A 21,197-nucleotide genomic window follows, 5' to 3' on the forward strand; every position below is an offset into this window, starting at 1 on the left:
AAGGATTATATTTCATATAAATTGAAACACGTACATAGATATTGTTAGAATATTACGGCTTTCCATTGCAATAATATTATTGTACAAAACGATTGAGTCAATGAACGCGTTCCCAGACTACAGTAGAATGCTCAATAAATCCAATTAAAAAATGCAAAACTTGAGTACATTAATGCGTCTGGAAGGATGACAATTGAATGCCAGAAATACCCCGGACGACACACATATCGCCCTCAGACAAACCAGACTTTTTGTTTCCATTCTCTGTCAACTTCGAAAAAAAGAATGCTGCGTTGACGTTGAAGACTGCGTTGATGACAGACAAATCTTATCAAAACCTTTATTACACGAATGAATAACAAAATTATAAAAATACCACAACGAACTCACAGCCCACCTAGAATTAGGTGGTTACCGAAGCTTATAAAAGTCAACAATGCAAATTCCGCCACCTACCTTGAGACATGATGACGCCTAAATCTCAGTGTCAAACCTTTAAACCTTTCCCACATTTCAAACCGAAACGCATTACTGCTTCACGGCAGAAATAGGCAGGGTGGTGGTACCTACCCGCGCTGCCCAACAAAACGTTCTACCAGCAATAGAATATGTACCACCATGTGCACATCATAGGACAGGGCACTTACCTGTGCACATACGTCATACGCTAATTTATAACGTAATTAATAACCGTATTTAATCCGAACAAATATGTTATTTAAAAGCAAGAAAAATTTACTAAAGCATCATAATGACTCTGGTTAGGGAATTTACTGTATCGCCATCGATCTTTCACACATGCGCAAATTTTATAATTAACGTCTTAAAGTTTGTCAAAAATAAGTAAAGATTCTTTTATATAAATATGTAGATACAGATCAAGCTAACAAAGTCGTGTTACAAATTATACATACTACACAGGGCGCCTTATCGTACTATCCCACACCTTGATATTCATCAAATTCAATTAATTGAAATTAAATCAATTAATTGAATTGATTTACATTAAACTAAAATTTAATTGAATTAATCACATATAAAGACATATTCCCAGTCAACGACCGGACTGTGTATTGGACGGTAGACTCTTGGCACGCAGACTGCCCACACGAGACACCCCCCATAAAATTGTTTAATGGCTCTTTTAAAGAGCACGCTAAAGGAAATTAAACAGCTCGTATAATTTAAGTGTAGTCTGGTGCTTAATTCGTGATGTGCGCTCGGGAATTATCAAAGAAACGAACAGTGAGAAATATGACTTGTTGGTTTTCCTTGTTAACGTAAAAGATTAAAGAACGTTACGTGTTTTACGTAAAATATTTCAAAGAAGTTTTTTTTTTTTTCGTTTTGATATTCTGTTCCATTATGTTACATCAAATTTAATCAAACGTTATAAATCCAATAGCTGAAGCCAGGTGATTCCTTACTGTACTCTCTAGGCGAATCAACTAATACACAACTTTGTTGTTAATTTTTTATTATTAATTAGACAGGTGAACGAGCTCACGGCCCACCTGGTCTTAAGTGGTTACCGGGGCCTATAGACAGCAATGTAAACGCCACCTTAAGATGTGACTTTTAAGTATCAATTCTATAGTAAAGAAATTGCCCTACATTTTAAACCGGAACGCATTACTGCTTCGCAGCTGATAGAAGCGGGGTAGTGGTACCTACTTGTGCGGGGCCACACGACGTTCTTACCAACCGAAATCTTGTACTGTATTAAGTTTATTAAATATTATTTTCAAATATTCCTTTTTTACATACAGCTTTTGCATACCAAGCTGCATAGTGTTGGTTATAAATGGCAAAAACTTGAACGAGACACGCTTACTGGATATATCCATTTTTCGTAGAGAGATCTGTAGGATTACAACATTGGTATAGTCGCATCACTGCCTGCCGGACTACTAGTAAATGTCATCCTTAAGTCACGACGACTTTCGAAATAGAATTAAAGCTGCTTGACTTGCTCCTGCAATACCTTGATTCGCTGTAGTGTAAATTTCTTAATATCTTCACCCAATTTTTTTTTGTCAGCCCGCCTGACATAGACATCTACAACATAAATGCGCCACCGACCCCGAGATATAAGTTCTAAGGTCTCAGTATAGTTACAACGGCTGCCCCGCCTTTCAAACCGAAACGCATTACTGCTTCACGGCATAAATAGGCAGGGTGGTGGAACCTACCCGTGCGGACTCACAAGAGGCCCTACCACCAGTATATAGTTTCCTATGCTGATCCTTTTATTCCCGACCTGAATGATGTTCGTATCCATGTGTTCCGGTAGCTCAAGATAAATCTGTTTGTTTGTCATCACGAATATGAAAAAGATCCACCTCTTAAAGGCACCCAGACCCCGTTACACTTCGCGCAGCATGACGCGGCTCTTTCTCAACAATAACATCGATTATTTTTTTTACTATTTATTTACAATCGTTTCATCACTGAGGTGTACCGTTCTTAGCGCATATGTACAGAAGGTGAGGCGCGGCATCGCTAGATTAAATTTCACGCACGTACAGATACTATTAGAGTAGGTAACTCAATCTTAATGTTTAACGAACGTTCAATCAATAGAAAACATAATCATTAATGGTCGCATTCGTAATAAGTTTTTGGAATTTTATAAGTTTAATATAATAAATTTAATGAGACCGTGTTATAGATAATTAACTATTTTGAATCGTGTTTCTTGTAAACAGTAATAAGTCTCGTACAAATGTTACATAGTCTCAAGGTGGGTGGCGGCATTGACTGACAACTATGGACATCAGAAACCACTTGGACAGTACTTAACGGTAGGCAGTGGCTTGGCTCTGCCCCTGGCATTGCTGAAGTCCATGGGCGTCGGTAACCACTCACCATCAGGTGGGCCGTATGCTCGTCTGAGTACCAGGGCAATAAAAAAACTCCAGTTGGCTTAGCTACTTCACCCTTCTAAGCAATGTTTTTATACAAAAGTTAAGTTTCAAACCGTGGCCAGTATTTTTATTTTAACCTATCTTCAGTATTATGTTTACCGGAAACACACCTACGAGACTAGACAAAATCACTCAAATCCTGATATGTCCGAAGTATTTGTCTTTTTTCAAACGATATCCGCGGTGAGTAGTCAGCGCTAGAGAACAGCTTTGCTCTGGTATTGCTGATATTGATGAGCGACGATAAGTACATCATCAACAGTTATGCTTGTGTGTTTACAATGGCAATTGGGAGTAACAAGTCCCAATACTTCACAATAACATCATGAAACTTCCCGGTCATCGTTCTCGTGGAACCCGTCGCTTGCGACGAAGGGCTCGGCGAGTAAATTAACCCAGATAGAGTCCACCGGATTTCTCATCGGATCTTCTCAGTGAGTTTCCGATCCGGTGGTCGATTCTGCCAAGCACAACCCTTGCTAGGGTTAGTTTTTGCAACACCTTTCTAAGCTAATGGCCTCTCAAGGTCATCAGCTTAGGTAGGATAAAAAAATGAAACTGCACAAAATAAATCTCATTGGAGAGCAACAGATTCCAAACGTGTTCTCAATAAAGCAATCTACTAGCATAACTTCACACATTCATCGCGGTTAACGAGGACGACCACTGAAATTACCCGTTTATTGTCACTTAAGGTTGATCACACAAGGGAAACAGTGAAAGCTGCGTAATCAGATGGCAACTCATCTCCCGACCGGGGCATGGCCGCATTAAGGTCATGTTAGAAGAGCACGCGAACCCGCTCAATTGGATAAAGTCGTCTAATTGACGGCGGCGTGTGATTTCATCGCTCGAGGTGACGCTAACCCCATGTTTGATGTTTGAGCGCTTCATAAAACGTTCATTAACTTTAATAAGAGCCGTTGTTTTGAAGAGGTTATATCTAGTAGTTTTAAAGATTTAAGCATACATAGGGATATAGGGACAGAGAAAGCGACTTTTTTTTATACTATGTAGTGATATATCATAGTTATATTCTTGGTGTCAAGCCGACCGTGCGTCCATTCTACTTATATTTTAATTGTTTTGCCATAAATGTGCCTAAAAGCTCATAGCTCAGCTGGTCTTAACTGGCTACCAGAATATATCTTTGAACAATAAATTACCGACCTTACGGAGCGGAATGCCCGAGTCCTTCGCAACCGAAATAAGAAGGTGGTACATAAGGCCTTCCAATACGCCCAAACGGCTAAATATAGAATAAATAAATAAACGATATCAAGGAGAGTAAAACTACTAGGTTCTCTACTACTCTAGCTACAACTAAGAAAATATAGGGGCAGCAGCCAGACTAATATCAATAAATCATTCAATGCCGATCCTCCTAGAGTACGTCCTGAAGTCAAATAGTGACAAGAACCAGTGGTTTTTTCTTACTGTTTCTTGCAATACTTTTGTCAATGTTCTCGTATATTTTTTAATGTTATAGAAAGGTAAAATATATGCCAAATTAACGTCTAAAAATTAGTCGTGTTATCAAAATCGAATCCGCAAAATTTATGAATTTGCGTAATTACTAGTGGTAGGAAGTATTGTAAACACGCGCGGGGAGGAACCAGCATCCTATCCTGAAAAGGGTGGGGCAATTTACACAACGCAATTGCGGCTTCGACCCTCATGCCAGAAAAATCGAGAATTCCGGACATGCCTAGTCCTATGCGTTTACCGGAGACTAAAGGCATGATGCATTACGAATACTACCGCCTACCTTGAGGTAACCGGATTTATGTTTCGATTACATTCAAACAACTGCTATTTGATGTTTATGGAACAAGGGGAGAAAGTAGGGTAAACTATTAAGGCCCTAGTCAATAACTTCAACATTTATGTCAATGGTGGGTGTCGCGCTTTCAGTTTGATTATCTTTCGAGTATGGTTTTTATAATAGGGCATGACTTCTGATACAAGCAAGGAGTTTTTCAATGATCGAAAATGGCATTCAATTGTTTTTTTTTTTGTGTGTTATTGGTTTTTTCTTCAGACAGACCGGCGACAAGTTACAACAACAAACTGCTTTGTGCGAAACAGTGATCGCAACCAATAGCCGATGATTATGTCAGAGGTGTGAGCATCGTTGTTACAGCGTCGAGTGTCGGGATATTTTTCAAATAACTTGCTAAATCACGTTACATATTATCTGGGGTTTCCGAACAGCTAGGCAGCTAAACATCCGAAAAAGGCTCTCTTCCATCTGCCGGGAACTTGTTATAAGCTTCTTCGGACACATCATGCGGTCTCCCAGACATGAATTAGAGAAGCTCATAATTGCGGGTCGCATAGAGGGCAGAACACCAGCCAGATGGTCAGATCTAGTAAGAGAAGCACTTGGGTGGTAGTCTGTACAATGCTGTCCATGCCACCCATGATCGAACACAGTGGAAGAACGTCACATGTGGTCGCGATCCTCAGTAGTGAGGCAACGATATAGAAGAGGGGTGTCCGAGAGCCGTAGTAAACTTATAGCAGTTTCACGATTTAATCTTCAAGAAAAATTGATAAGTATTCGAAACACAAAAAAAGATGAAACAATATTCAAGCTTAAAGGTATCTAAATTCTGACTACCTTAAAAACTATGATATGGAATTAACCCTGAAATAGCATATATCACAGTAATGCACTAAAACTATTACCATCTAATTTATAGCATCAAATACAGTCACATCACCGCAGTTCAATTCTATATCTTTGTGATGAAGTCAAATCGAATGCCATCGTGATATACATATTATACAAGCGTTATACCCACTCTATACGAATGCTAACTTCATGAAACAAAGGTTAAACAATGATGATAAAAGGTCAAGTACATCAGGTGAACGGCTGAAGGTACAAAGGCTACGGAACTATGGATTCGATACGGATTAACACAATAAAAGTTAACAACACGGTACTATATGCAATTATTTTATCGACACTAGTGATGAGAAACATTGCGTGCGAGCTGAGTTTGGCTTCACAGACCCAACTATATTAGCTTTCATAAAAAAATTTAATAACTTAAGTTATTCAATAGTTTCAGGATGTAGTCAAAATTATTGGTGCAGATTCATCGTATCGAATATTGTGGGAGCGTTATCATGTGCACAATGATAACGGAGTTAGGGAGAAATCCAATAAATCTGTTTCAATGCCGTGTGTTGTTACTTTTATCACGAATGCGTACGTTTAGATCTAATGATATTTCAATTGTCCGTATTAAGCTTGTTCTTGTCTTCTTGTCTTGTCTTACATAGGCAGATGAGCTTATGCTCTATCAGTGTTGAGTGGTTAGTAGTGTTCATAGCCCGACTGGTGTCATTCGGAGTCGATCGTTTTGTATAAAGCATGCATCGATCAGTATTCTTTTGTACAAATTAATTATGCTTATGTTATCACTGTATCGCGATAGTAATCGTCTACATCTAAACAAATAAAGACAAAACAGTTAAAGCTTCTAAAAAGCTGTTGACAAGCTTTTGTGTCACCGATAAAATATAGTACGAAAAGTTTATTTGTTTTTCAAAATATCTACAATGAATAAAAACATTTTATTTATTTATGGCACAGACGTGGTGAGTGAGCTCATGTCCCACCCGGTATTAATGGTTGGTGGAGTCCATAGACACCATAACGTAAATTCCGTCACCCAATTCGAATACTTTATTTGTTTTTAGTTTAGGTACTTGTGGTTTATATTATCATAGAAGATTATAATAGATTTTCGATAATTAGGCGAAAAACTGTCCTCGATATCAGAGTAGTTGTTGAATGGTATAATTTTATCCTTGTTGCCTACGAAAATCTAAATTATAGCGTGAATGTTAATAAAAAAATGCTAATCGTAAAACCAAAAATAAAAGAAGTAAATGAAAAAAAAAATCCCCCAAAATTATAATTTGCGTAATTACTGGTGGTAGGACGTCTTGTGAGTTCACACGGGTCCACCACCCTGTCTATTTCTGGTGTGAAGCAGTAATGCGTTTCGCTTTGGAGGGTGAGGCAGTCAATATACTGTAAAACTGAGACTTTAGAACTCATGTCTCGAGGTGCGTGGCGGTATTTACGTTGTAGATATCCATTAGCTCCGGTAACCACTTAACACCAGGTGGGCGCCGTAAGCTCGTCCACTAATATAAGCTATAAAAAAAAACACCAAAAGAAGAAACAGAAGAAATCCCTCCCTCACATTACGGTGGAATACTCTTCGCGATTTAACACAAGGACTTCAGCGAAAGGTCGCTTGCCTGATGTCAATATGTCGTAAAACTTATGCGAAATCCCACCGCGATAAGAGGACATGCTGCGCCACACAATGTGGCACACGAGCAAGAAGAAGAAGTTGTCGAAGTAATTATTATAAACTTGTAAAAAAGTACCCAATACATCAAATTACAGTCAACTAGCACCGAAACCGTTTATGATCCAAAATCAGTATTTCAATTTGAACGCACACTTAATTGACTTGTTAGAACCGATCAGAGACAGCTCCCGTTGTAATCGGCCCTGATCTTCTGAGCCGAAACAAAAGATAATCGAGCATATAGCGTAATGAGGGTCATCGGCCGGCCAACCGTAATAGCAGCCAGGGCATCGAACCGACGACCCGTACGACATAGAGTTGATAGATCCTTATCAGAGCAAAAATTAATTACTTTCGCATTAAGATAAGCAATTGAGGTAATTAGTTCTTGAACTTGAGACAATTATTTATTACGACATTTGTTTGTTGTTTTTTGTTTTTCTTTTATAATTATTATGTTTGTTATCGCGGATTGTAATTGTAACCGCCCACCGCCCATAAGAGAAAGAAATCAACTATTCTACGTATATCTGCCGCCAACCAATCATAACCGTATCCAGATCAGCCATTTCACTTTGAGATATGAAATGGAAGTCGTTATATACATTTACGGGATTTACTTTCTATGGAGAGACGACGACACAAAAACCGTAACAATATGAGTGAAATTCACACGCGGTAGAAATAAAAGTGTTCTATCTTATTCTCCCGTAGGCTAAACCCCCCTATAGACAGACGTTTGTCTCTTTCTAGTGTCGCTATTTCGTTTCATTGATTTTCAAATTGTAATTGAAAATAACGGTACTAAAGCTGTTTTAAAAATTCATCCTTTGAATTAACAGTTGTCTTGCTTTCGTCATCGATAATTACACAAAATATTCAATTTCCATATGGACTGTTTACTTCTACACGATGTCGCCGGTGGTAGGGCTCATTTGTAAAGATAATTATTCGTCACGATTATGTTTCCGATCATGTTTCCGACCAGCGCAATTGTTTGAAATCCAAATTATATGTATAAAACGTAATTATGTCCTGTGTGTGTACATATTTCGTACGTCAGGATGTTTCGATATTGGAATAAGACTTATGCCCCAGCAATTACAAGTAAGTAAAGCCGTATTTACAAATCAATTAAGATTTCCACAAAATATTTGAGGGTAGACAGAGATATTCAAGCTCTGGCATAATTGAGAGCTTTTGGCCATCCACCAAAGTTATTTAGAAACTTAACATAATACTTAATGAGTTATTATTATACATATTAGTAACATGTTATTATTAAACACATTGGTATATCGATTAGTCAATTTTTACAATTCGATTACCATTACTTGTTTACCCACGTTTCTTGCGAAATCAGCTTTACGGAGCAGTGAATTGCAAACATCAGACGACAATGTGTAATGTAATAAGCAATCAGGCATGTGAAGAAAACACACAATGCAGTACCTGGTATTGATAAGTCCGTTTTTACATCAATTTCACGTGAAAGATGAAGTAACCGTTACGAAACTTTTCTTTTACTGTGTTAGAAATATTAATTACAAAAACGGAGTCTTCATAATTCTCGATATCAACGGCCTAAGGATATACTATATGCTTTATGCAATATAAAATATTACTTAATAATTCAATTTGTTTTTGGTATAACTCTTTACGCTTAATGTTTTTGACTTATTGAATTGATTTATTTGTATGTAGTTATTTATTAATTTTCTAATTTTTTAAATATTTTTTTACACTTTGTTATTCCTACACCGTGGAAGTCAATCGTGAACACTTCTTAAGTACGCATTTGACTGGAAAAATTGGTACCTGCCGTCGGGATTCGAACATCGATTCATCGCTACATGCGAATGCACCACACGTCTTACTTGAGTCGTCTATTATCAAAGGTGGCAATCTGTGCATTTGGACAAAAAATTTTTGATATGTCAATACAGATTGATTTGAATATAATCATCTCCTTCAAAGAATACGGTTCAAAACCTGCATTAAATAAAGGTTAATAGTTAACCTGTTATTTAAGATGTCGTTCCGAAGAGTTTTGTGACTGCCGATGGAATACAAAGTCAATAATTCGTTTTCCTGATTTACCAATCATTGTCCAAAAGTCAGATTGCCGCCTTTGATAATAGTCGACTCACTTATCCTTTAGGCTACGAAGACTTCAAATATCGAATCTTAATCTAAATTTTACGAATAATTTATTTAAAAAAATGTAAATGATTTATAATAACTTTCCCATGTGTCATATCGTTCGTCATATGTGTACAAAACTACGATTTAGCAAAACGCAAATCTAATAAGGTTACTATATCGTGAGCTAGTTCAAAGGTAGCAGACAAAAACAAAAAACTCAAAGAAGCTTCCATTAATAATAATTATATGAGCGTACTTTTTACTGAGCACAATGCCCGAATGCAAACAAGATTGGCTTCCGCGTATGGCGAGGGCCTTCACGATTATGATTGACACAAAAACTGCTATTACCCGCGATACTTTGAGTAATTTAACCGCGATACAGAAACACCCACGTCTCATTAGCGTCATGGTAAACAAATTGGCCCTACGAATTGCTTTCGACCTTGCTGGTCTTTTGACAACAATTCTACCGAAGGGCTTAAGGTGAATAAATAAATAAATCAGCAAAACAATACATATGGTTGTGCTGCTTCAAGATGCGGTGGTCATATCGGAACTAGAGTCTGATCTTTATATACATTTAAATATACACATATATGTATATTAAATGTTCAGGCCTACAAACAAACCTGTTCTTTACATATATTTTTTTCTCCTACCTATGCTGATAGCCTTGAGAGGCTATTTCAGCTTCACCCTAACGTGTGTAGGTGAGCTCACGGGGCTCAAACCGGAGAGTTGCTAACACTGACCCTAGCAAGAGCAGTGCTTCGCAGAATCTACCACCGGATCGGAAACGCGACCCACTGAGAAGATCCGGCGAGAAACTCAGTGGGCTGTGTCTAGGGGTTAATTCGCTCGTCGAGCCCTTCGTCGCAAGCGACGGGTTCGACGAGGACGGTGACCGGGTTCTTTACATGAAGACTTGCCACCGATTCAGAATATTGATGGTTATTTATATATGTGTACTACTTTTACAACAGCAAATGAAAACTCGATGTTGAGGACCTGCCTAAAATCAGGAAAGCAGCGGGTGTTTTAATCGATCGTTGTTTCCGAATTCAAAAGGCACCACTACACACTCCAACATTAATCTTCCACTCCCTCTAAAGACAGAAGGACGAATTAATGGAATTTTACGGCGGCCCCAAATAAAAAGTTGGAAACGTCGAACTAACGCACGCTTACATATAAAGGCTAAAAAAAAAAACTCTACTAAGGAATTCACTTTTCGAAACACGAGAAACTGAATATACAAGATAAATCCGTCAAAGGGTCATTCATTTCTCTAGCCAACATCGTAAACAGGATACCGTTCGGTCGATCAAAATCGTAACATTTAACGTATTTAGTGGAAAACATAAACAAGATTCACGACAGGATGTAACAGAAGTGAGAGTCGAAATTAATTAATTTTAATATCGCGCTATACAACGTTTCGCAACATACTTACGAGCGGTTCGTTTTCAAAGAGACCGACTTTTAATATTTAAATTTACATATTACTAGCTGACCCGGCAAACATTGTTTTGCCATATATAAGATTTCTAGGGAATTTCTAGTGTACAAAAAAAAACTAACTTATTGTAAGTGTGTAAGGATGTGGTAAATGAGTGAAAGAGGTATGTAGTGCTGTGAACGATGAGGGAATATATTATAAAAATAACAAAACCTCATTCAACCACATAATACCTCATTATAACAAAAAAAAAGTCCAAATAAAATAAATTATGTTAGGGGTGGACAACCCTAATCACTTAGGGGTATGAAAAATAGATAGTAGCCGATTCTCAGGCTTACTGAATATGCATAAAAATTTTCATGAGAATCGGTCAAGCGGTTTCGGAGGAGTATGGGAATGAACATTGTGACACGAGAATTTTATATATTAGATTATTATGCAGATGTGGAGTATTTATGAGTGCCTCGTGAACTGACATGTCTTTTTTTTAATGTTCGGTGCAGCGATAAAGCACGTGATTATTTTTTTCCCCTTCTATTCGTTGGTAACCTTACGCGGTGAGCTCACGGGCTCAAACTGAGAGAATTTGCTAACACTAGCCCTAGCAAAAGCAGCGCTTCGCAGAATCTACCACCGGATCGGAAACGCGACCCACTGAGAAGATCCGGCGAGAAACTCAGTGGGCTGTGTCTATGAAACGGGCGTGAAGGGTCTGTTGAACAAAATCAACTAGCGGTATTGATGAATCCTGTCACGAAAGCATTAAAAATATATATTTACAATAGCTGTGAATAAGACATCCAGACTAGTCGTATCGAGTGATCCGGTCATATATGAATACAAAGGGACTTGTTTTTAAATAAAAAATCGTGCGAATAAATAATATTGTCGTGCAGGATTGGAAGCCAGAATACATCATCACTCGATACCAGTACACCAGGAGTCCTCGTCCTTAAGCTCACAAAGACTACCATCGACATAATAGGTATTCTCACGTAAATTTTGACCTCTTACCAAACTTACAAAACTATATTAATTTATAACCTCTAATACACATTACAAGAGGATCGAATTTGAATAATAAATAACCACAAGTCGTTTATCACAAAGTTCTATTCTATTCTGTTACACGAAAGTTACGACAAGATACGAGTTTCATTTACAAAACATACCGAAAGCATCTTGAAAGAAAATCAATAAGAGAACGCGGGTCTTAAGGACACCTGTTGCCGCCATAAATAAAGAGGGCTCGACTGGGTGATATTTACTGTTTTTCTTCCTCGGCTTGCGTCGGCTTTGATAAATATTCCGTCCCGTTTCGTCCCACAGGAAAAAAGATATCTATACCCCAAAATTTTAATGATATCTTATGTGAAAAAAAAAGAATAGAAAATGACTAAATTATGTAGAGAACCCCAGCGTGTGTTACTGTGCGTGAGTAGTGCCTCTTCTTCTTCCTCGTCGTCCTCCTCGCTGCGTTATTGGCTGTTGTGTTATTATATTATTTTAGGTAAATCCTATTGTATATGTTGATAGATTATGTGTCATTGATGTTCTTAAACTTGTGAGGAAAGGGTGTGCTAAAAAGACTTGGATGAACTTTTATTTACTAGGCACACAATACACATCACAAGCTAAAAAGATACATAAAAAACACAAGTAAAAAGCAGCATAAGCCATGTGCGCACGACTAAGCAAGACAAAGTGCTGATTTTGTACATGTGATGTTTGTTCCTTACATCTATACGACAAAACAACACGATAAAGAAAACTAATCTAACTTATAATGTAAGGAAATAATTTTATTCACAATATACATTAAAGAATTACGCTACTTGACCTATTATTAACGTGGAGGATGCCCTTGAACATTTTTATAAGACTCCACTAACCTAACAAGTAAAAATATCCAACTCCTGTGTGAAAAAGGATATGCGCGAGAAGGGTGTGAGTACAGAGATGACGTATGATAGGCCTGATGTTGCGCCGACCCCATATGGTAGGATAAGGGCAAAAAGAAGAAGAAGTTGGATGTGCTTAAACGTCAAATATTAATATCGGATTTTGTAATAAATAAAAATCATATTAAGTTTTTTTTTTACATTGAGCTTTTGTATCCGTATCATTAATGACAGCCGAGCAAGCTAAACGATGATCCACTCTCGTTGCTAATTGTATGAAAAATATGAAAATTGTGGAAATTATTCGCGCGACACCCATCTTACGTTGATCAACCTACATTATACCTACCTACCTACATGTTACAGCTGTTTCGATGTATCAGCTGCTAAACTTAAAAGTCTCATCAAAATTCGTCCAGTAGCTTTTGCGTTATTGTTACTAATTGATTGAAAATAAACTTCGGTACGCAGTACACCAGACCAGATCGGCTCTATTAATATTATTTTTTTTGGCAGGCAGGGGGCCGAGCCTCCAACGAGGTATCTGCGCCTAGGGAGGGCATACGGGGGCTCTATTAATATTAACCTAAGAGGGGCCTTAACAGTTCTATCGAATTACGCTCACACGGGCACATAGAACGTAATTACGGGACACACGGAATGAAAACTGTCCACATCCATTTTACTTAGTGCGTTTATTACTCCGCCAATTTGGCACTAAGTGAAATTGCCCGTTTTTATAACAGCTAACCCAAAAAAAAACGTGTCACCGATGCGTACAGCGTATAGTCTGTCCTTGTGAGAACGTTTAGAATGGTTCGCAATTTTAGACAATAAATGATATAACAGCTAATTAATTAATTTTTTTTTTCTTGTTGCTTAGATGAGCTCACGGCACACCGGGCGTTAAGTTACCGGAGCCCCAGACATCATCAACGTGTCGCCAGCAATTTTGAAGACGACTGTGAAATCTCGGTTTTATAGTCATATTTTTATAGGTCACCCCACCCTTCAAACCGAAACGCATTACTGCATCGCGACAGAAGTAGGCGGGGTGGTGATACCCGTGCAAGCTCAAAAGGCGCCCTACCACCAGTAATTTAAGGTTAGAGTAAGTTAAGGTGAATAAAATTGTAAATAAATAAATTGAAAATCGGTAATTATATTGACATTTGAGACTTGAACCGCATGTATCAAGTTGGGTGGCGACACACACACAGGAGTGGGTTTGATAAGTACAGAACACGAGAAGGATCCCCATTTATGCAAAAAAAAAAAAATTTTTATGCTAAACCACAATCCAAACATCCGTAAGAAATATTAAAAAAAAAACACTTAAAAAACCTATGGCGACAAATTTTCGGCATTATATATATATTTTCCGAATAATATTAACAGAGTTATGTTTGCGTAAGGTCGGAGAGCGGGTACGATTGGTTTGGTTCGCGTACGGTGCGCCGTAAGGGCGCTTGTAATTAGTAATCACGTTTTAACGTTAATTACAACCGAACATGTAACACGACGCGAGAATACGGAAGGTCGTAACCTTGATTGCTCGTTTGGCGATCGTGTTGAATCAACTAAATTAGCACTGTTTCATTGATTCCGAGACTAATCGATTTTCCTGTCGAGCTCATACCAATGTTAGACATTAAATATGAAGTGATTTATCGATTTTAGAAAAATATAAAATACATAAAAATATCGCGCTTCTTGGGAACGAAACAAATTTATTCGCCTTCATTAATGCCACTTTCTCCCGAATTATATGGTTTATTCATACCTTAACAGGGATGTTTGTATAATATTTTATCCGCGTAAGCAAAAACCTTTGAAATTAGTTGAATCTTAATCTAGCTTCGCGATTACTGTTGGAAAATAACTTAGAAATAAATATTTTAATGATTCGCGATCTGCTACCACCTCTCTGATACTTCCGCATCACAATGCCAGTGACGTCATTAATCATAGAGGTCCATTTGCGATTTGGTAGCTACCCCACTAATTGATTGGGCGTATTGTAATATTTTGCTGTTTTCGATTCACGAAGACAGCTTTATGCAAAACAAGTGTTATGTAGGTTTTATTCCCAACCTATTCGCTCGTAGCTTAGGAGGCTATTCCAGCTACGCGCGGACGAATATGTGAGCTCACGGACTCAACCTGGCAGAAGTGCTTCACAGAATCTACCATCAATCCAACGCGTTAGATGTAGGTACACTACGGCATTATCCCATCCACGGTTGGATCCCACGGTTTGTAAAGATAAATCACATTATAAATTTCGGTCAGTTTCTTAAGTAGTTCTTAAAAATTTCAAGAAATATCTTCGGAAATATACATTTAAGGAAATATATTCTAACACTAGATTTTAATTGTTATATTAAAAAATAAAGGTTTCAGTTTTCCTTCTAATAGTGTTGAACAATAAATAATATGGCGACGGGGACATTATTGATTTGGGGCGGATTAACGACAAAGGGAAGATCTTCCACCAAGCGAGTGAAATTGCTCGGTAGATCGTCGGTCCGAATGTTGTTGTTCGGAACTAGTATATATGCAAGCTTATCTTGAAAATGTCGTAAGCGAGATTTAGTCATCTGTCAAATATTTTGTGTTCTATAATGGCTACCGCCATTGGTAGTGCAAGGTAGAGGGGGAAGAGGTCGACCAAAGAAGACATGGATAGAGTGTGTGAATGACGAAATGAGAGAGAGAGGAGTGAGTGTTGTGATGGTGGCTGATAGAAGAGAATGGAAGAGAAAAATTAGCTGTGCCGACCCCACATAGTGGGATAGATAAGGTGGAGAAAAAGAAGAAGAATGGCTACCGCCAGAGTGGTTTTGGCTGGTGAACTTTACCCAGGAAATGTGATAAATAAAAGTCAAGATAGAATCGTATGAGGGTCCAACATTGACATTGGCAACGGAAACTCCGTCAAAGATATTCCAGTAACGATTTTTGTTCCCTACCTAATCGTTGGTAGCTTAAGGGCTATTCCAACTTCATGCGGATTGGTAGGTGAGCTTACGGGCTCAACCTGAGAGAATGCTAACACTAGCCCTAGCCAGAGCAGTGTTTTGCAGAATCTACCACCGGATCCGAATCGCGACCCACTGAGAAGATCCGACGAGAAGCTCAGTGGGTGATAACGATGTATACTCGCACGAGTATTATTCGGCTATATTGTTACATGACACGATTGTGGTCAACGGTAATGTGTGCGTTTCAACGAACACGAGGCCGTGGTTTTGAAACTGAAACGTATGTTTTGTTTTAATTTCAAAATAATTCCAAGGTTTTTTTTTTGTTTTGCATTCGTGAGAAGGAGCAGAAGGTCGGGTCTATTGTGCGCAAGAAACACCGTAATAAGGATTTCTGTGTGTGTAATTTTTTGTATTCTTTTTTTTTAAAGGGATTTTATGGCCTGGTACCTAAGAACTTTAGGTCAAGTCTTATTTTAATGAAAAATGATATTATGGAATGAAATGAAATGAGATGAGATTATATGGGATGAAATATAATCTCAGTAAAATAGTGGTCATTTACTGAAACTATTTCAGTGGACTTTTTGGAGGATCCCGAGAAGTTACGTTCAGCGGCTTTGTTTTATTTTCCCACGTTTATGCACTTTTACATTTATTCGAAAAATTCAATTTGAAAAGCTATTAACCTGGATATCCGATCTCTATTGCATTTTCAATGTTATCGATCAATGGCGTTTTCAATAGTCCAGTGTACTTAGTGAGAGTTTTTTAACTTCTCGATCGCGTAAAAGTTAACTTTGTATAGAGTTGGAACAGAAAACTTTTCTACGTTTGCCGCTAGGGGCGCTGTTCTAACATACAAATTTGAGTTAACCTTTACGCGATCGAAAAGTTAAAAAACTCGCATTAAGCACACAGACCGCATTCGTGCTCTAAACTAGCCGTCACTCAACAGTGTGCCAGTGTGGCTTTAATTGCATCTCGACCTTAGAATTACCGGTGCACTGTGACAATTAACAATCGCGAGTACAATACAATCAAAACAAGGACACGTTTGAATTTTGCAAGTTTTTGTGAATTCTCCACATGTGGTACAATGAAAATGTTCTTGCAAATGTCAACACGTCATTTCGGAATCTGCCGATCGAATAACGGTGTTTTCAGGTACCTCAATCACCGGTCATCGTTCTCGTCGAACCCGTCGCTTCCGACGAAGGGCTTGGCGAGTAAATTAACCCACAGACACAACCCACTGAGTTTCTCGTCGGATCTTTTCAGTGGGACGCGTTTCCGATCCGGTGGTAGATTCTGCGAAGTACTGCTCTTGCTAGAGTTAGTGTTAGCAACGTCGTCAGGTTTGAGCCCCTTGAGCTCACCTACTTGTTAGGTTACGCGGACATAGTCTCTCAAGGCTATCAGCTTAAGTAGGAATAAAAAAATTAAATGTCTATATATTTATACATTTTAAAATTTTATTTTAAATAATACTTGTACGAGTGTTTTTTTTTAACGATTGTAGGTTAAATAACATATTGCATGTTCAATGATCATCAATAATATTTCGGTTCTGAAACGTGTCAAGTCTGTTAAGAGTGATTAGGGTGTTCTCATTCGTATTTTAGGTTTTTAACAGAATATTAACATAATTTCTTGTTTTTTTTTATAGTATAGTAATAGCAGTACACATCAGCTATACTAGGGACATGGCCAAGGCTCTATCTAATATTACCAATACGTAACAGTGATAGTTATACCTATTTTTACCAAGTAGCAATCACCCACTTCGGTTTGAAGGGGCTGATAGCAATTATTTTTTCAAATTTATTACTCAATTAGCGATGGGCTTTAAGTACGGTATATCCAGTGTATTTGAAAACCGAACATTCTACTTTTTTTAATTGCCGCGCAATCTATCTTAAATGCATCTGAACGACTTCACTACGTGTGACATCATTTACGTCCGAGATACGACCATACATTATACATACACTAATACTCAATGGTTAGCTAAATGACAACATGAATTGATCCTATATCTGCACCACCTTTGGTTGACCTCATAGATAACGCCTTAGGCATTAAATCCGCTAATGTGTGAAAATACATAAATCGGAAAAAATAAATAAATCTTAAGATCGGCGTGAATTTTATTTTAAAATTTATAAAACAAAAGGTTTCAATTATTAAGCGCTTTAAAATGACAATCATTTATATTTCACAAAAACAGTGATTGGACGATTGTTTTTAAATTCATTAAACTCTTCTTTTTTTTTTTTATTGCTTAGCTGAGTGGACGAGCTCACAGCCCACCTGGTGTTAAGTGGTTACTGGAGCCCATAGACATCTACAACGTAAATGCGCCACCCACCTTCAGATATAAGTTCTAAGGTCTCAATTATAGTTACAACGGCTGCCCCACCCTTCAAACCGAAACGCATTACTGCTTTACGGCAGAAATAGGCAGGGTGGTGGTACCTACCCGTGCGGACTCACAAGAGGTCCTACCACCAGTAATTACGCAAATAATAATTTTGCGGGATTCATTTTTATTACACGATGTTATTCCTTCACCGTGGAAATCAATCGTGAACATTTTATTTTCTTCTCTAATTGGTGCCCGGTAGTTTGTCAATCAAATTGAAAGCAAAATGGCGTCGTTGTAATCGGAACGTCATGAGATGATAACGAATAAATTCAACGAAACTGTGTGAGTAATGAGTGCATTGATTGATCGATTTATCGTAAATTAGTTTACAAATTAAAATTCACATCCAACTGATGTTTTCGGGTAATTTGATAGGTGCTATCTCGAACGAGAATTTGGAGGATCATCAAAGCAGGAAAATGTGCGTTTTTTTATTTTTTATTTTTTTATTGCTTAGATGGATGGATGAGCTCACAGCCCAAGGTTTCAGTATAGTTACAACGGCTACCCCATCCTTCGAACCGAAACGCATTACTGCTTCACGGCGGAAATAGGCGGGGTGGTGAGGTGAAATAACCTACCCGTGCGGACACACAAGAGGTCCTACCACCAGTGAAACGACGAAAATCAAACAAACTATTTACGATTAAACTCTCGCATTTTAGTGGAATAGAAAAAAAAGGTTAGGTACTCCATAGAACGTCCCTGACTTCATATATATCTATTGTTCAATCCTGGAACTAATACTAATTTTATTATAAAGTCTTTATTCATGTCTTCATAGCTTCCGTGATGAAGAAACAATTTGTTGAAAAAAATTTTTTTGCGTCAATACCAATAACACCTAAGGCAGAGGTCGGCAACCTTTTGAGTCGCAAGAGCCAAAAAAATTTCAAAGTTTTTAAAGATCCACAAAAAATTGGTTGCCGACCCCTGACCTAAGGCATAATGGGTCCGAGTCAATGGCAAATGGTCACATAACCCATGCTGCCCGGACACTGGAACTAAAACGCGGCTTTTAATGAAATATAAAATCGCAATCGCTTACTGTAAAAAGGCCGGTCCTTACGCTATTCAAAGATTTCAAACGAACTTAAAACATATGATTCCTCCAATCACGAACCTTTGATGGCTAGACGAACCAGCGGACGCGACACCGCTGAGCAAGGAGGGCGGTAAATAATTACTTTTGTTTCCCGTTACATACTTCATTCATTAACAAGTTATCTAGGTTGCAGACGATGTAAAGAAATTTGAAATAGGTATTCATAGTCAACAACCTGCGTCAGCTTTGCACACATGTATTCTTTGGCGATATGTCGTGAAATGGAACGCAAATAATAAATTACAGATATTGTAATGTTTGACTGTTTTTTTTTTTTAAATTGATCTAACGGATTGGCTTAAGAGAGAGAATGAACCGCGCTCGGTTATGCCCCGGCATTACGGATGTATAGACACTTTAGTCTGTCTACGTTAATAAAATAAAATAAAAAACATTTCTACGAAAATAAATTCGATATATTATAAAATGTGACTAGGGATTACATTTATTATGGTGTTTTGTTCCAAACTCAATGTTAGATAATGCTAACTTTGTACAGGAAAAAACATCAATAGATTAGAAATTAAATAAAATAATTTTACAGTTAGGATTCTCGATTCGAATTAAAAACATTAAGGTAACAAAATAGCTTAATGTATGAGTAGTTAGTTTTCCGTCGCGGAGTTTTTTGAACCCTGTAGGAACGAACATATTTTTGGCCACTTGTACTAACTTAACTACCTCGGTGTATGCACTAGCCACAAACTCTTTAGATCGATTACAGTTTTGTTTTGGAATAAACGTGAATGTGTATATACCGGATCGACGTAAGATAAAATTACGTTACGATAACAATAGAAGTTGGAAGCAATGAACTTGCGTGATTTAATTTTGTGCCATCAGACGAAATACGTTCAGCACGTCGTGTAGTTCACTCTATTAATATGTTTTAGATTCTAGAATAGACGGTTAGTTCAGTGACACGCATTTTTTTTTTCTATTTAATTTTATGGTCTATAGATTTTTTAACAGAGAACACGGGTATACTATTGTCTATTGTAATATCCGTGGTTAATCCTTCTAATACTGCTATCGGCTTCGTCGTCAATTGTAGTAGTAGCGTTCTGTTCTAGAGAGAAACGATCTGGTGTTCGCGTTGTTCGTCAACTGTGTGCTTAGTGCGAGTTTTTTAACTTTCTCGATAGCGTTAAAGTTAACTCAAATTTGTATGGAGTTGGAACGTTTGCCTACGTTTGCCGCTAGGGGCGCTGTTCCAACTGCATACAAGTTTAAGTAAACTTTTACGATATCGATAACGTTAAAAAACTCGCACTAATCACAAAGGATGTGTTTTGGCAGTTAAATTAAATTGGATAAAAAATTCACGAATAAATTGGGTGTAATTTTGCTATTTCTATAGTACTTGCTAGTCTGGCTGTATAACTGACTGAAACATCACTGCAATTTTTTTTTTTTTAACGTTAAATATCACTTATAAGGCACTCACCATTTTAGCTAAAACGGAGTCCATCTGCGGTTGGTGCGTCGCCGTCAGCAGTTGGCGGATCCTGGACGCGTTGGCGACGCACTGTGACATGCAGCGCTGAAGGGCGGCCGCTTGCCTCACGAGCGCGGCACTCAGTGGAACTTCACCTGCACCCGTACTGGCGCCCCTCAGCACCGTCTCCAACACGTGCGCATGTTGAGACACGTAGTCCAGACAACGCCGTAGCTCAACCGCCTCACGACGTTGACGCTCTGACAAACAAAATAAATCTGCAACTTCTTTTTTTGCTCAGGAGGAAATCGCCGGACTTCCGCCCTCCACTGGGGATAGAGGGCGGGGCATGTCGGAGTCGAACTGACCTCCGAAAACCTCCTGTCGCTCAACTAACCACGTCCAAACCTCGCATGACTCAGAACTCATGAAAAGGTAAAGGAAGGATAGCGAAACGTTTAGTG

At 38.1% G+C, this 21,197-nt stretch overlaps 1 protein-coding gene across 1 annotated transcript in view; it reads right to left on the reverse strand.

Annotated features, from left to right (window-relative positions):
- Positions 1 to 21,197, reverse strand: part of LOC101743313 (uncharacterized) — a 50,953-nt gene that overhangs the window by 28,334 nt on the left and 1,422 nt on the right. Inside the window, exon 2 of the mRNA XM_004927039.5 lies at positions 20,743 to 20,993. Within this exon, the coding sequence (XP_004927096.2) occupies positions 20,743 to 20,993 (251 nt within the window). The remainder of the gene's footprint in view (positions 1 to 20,742; positions 20,994 to 21,197) is intronic.

Source organism: Bombyx mori, chromosome 11 (genome assembly GCF_030269925.1).
Source record: "Bombyx mori chromosome 11, ASM3026992v2".
Classification (NCBI taxonomy): Eukaryota; Metazoa; Arthropoda; class Insecta; order Lepidoptera; family Bombycidae; genus Bombyx; species Bombyx mori.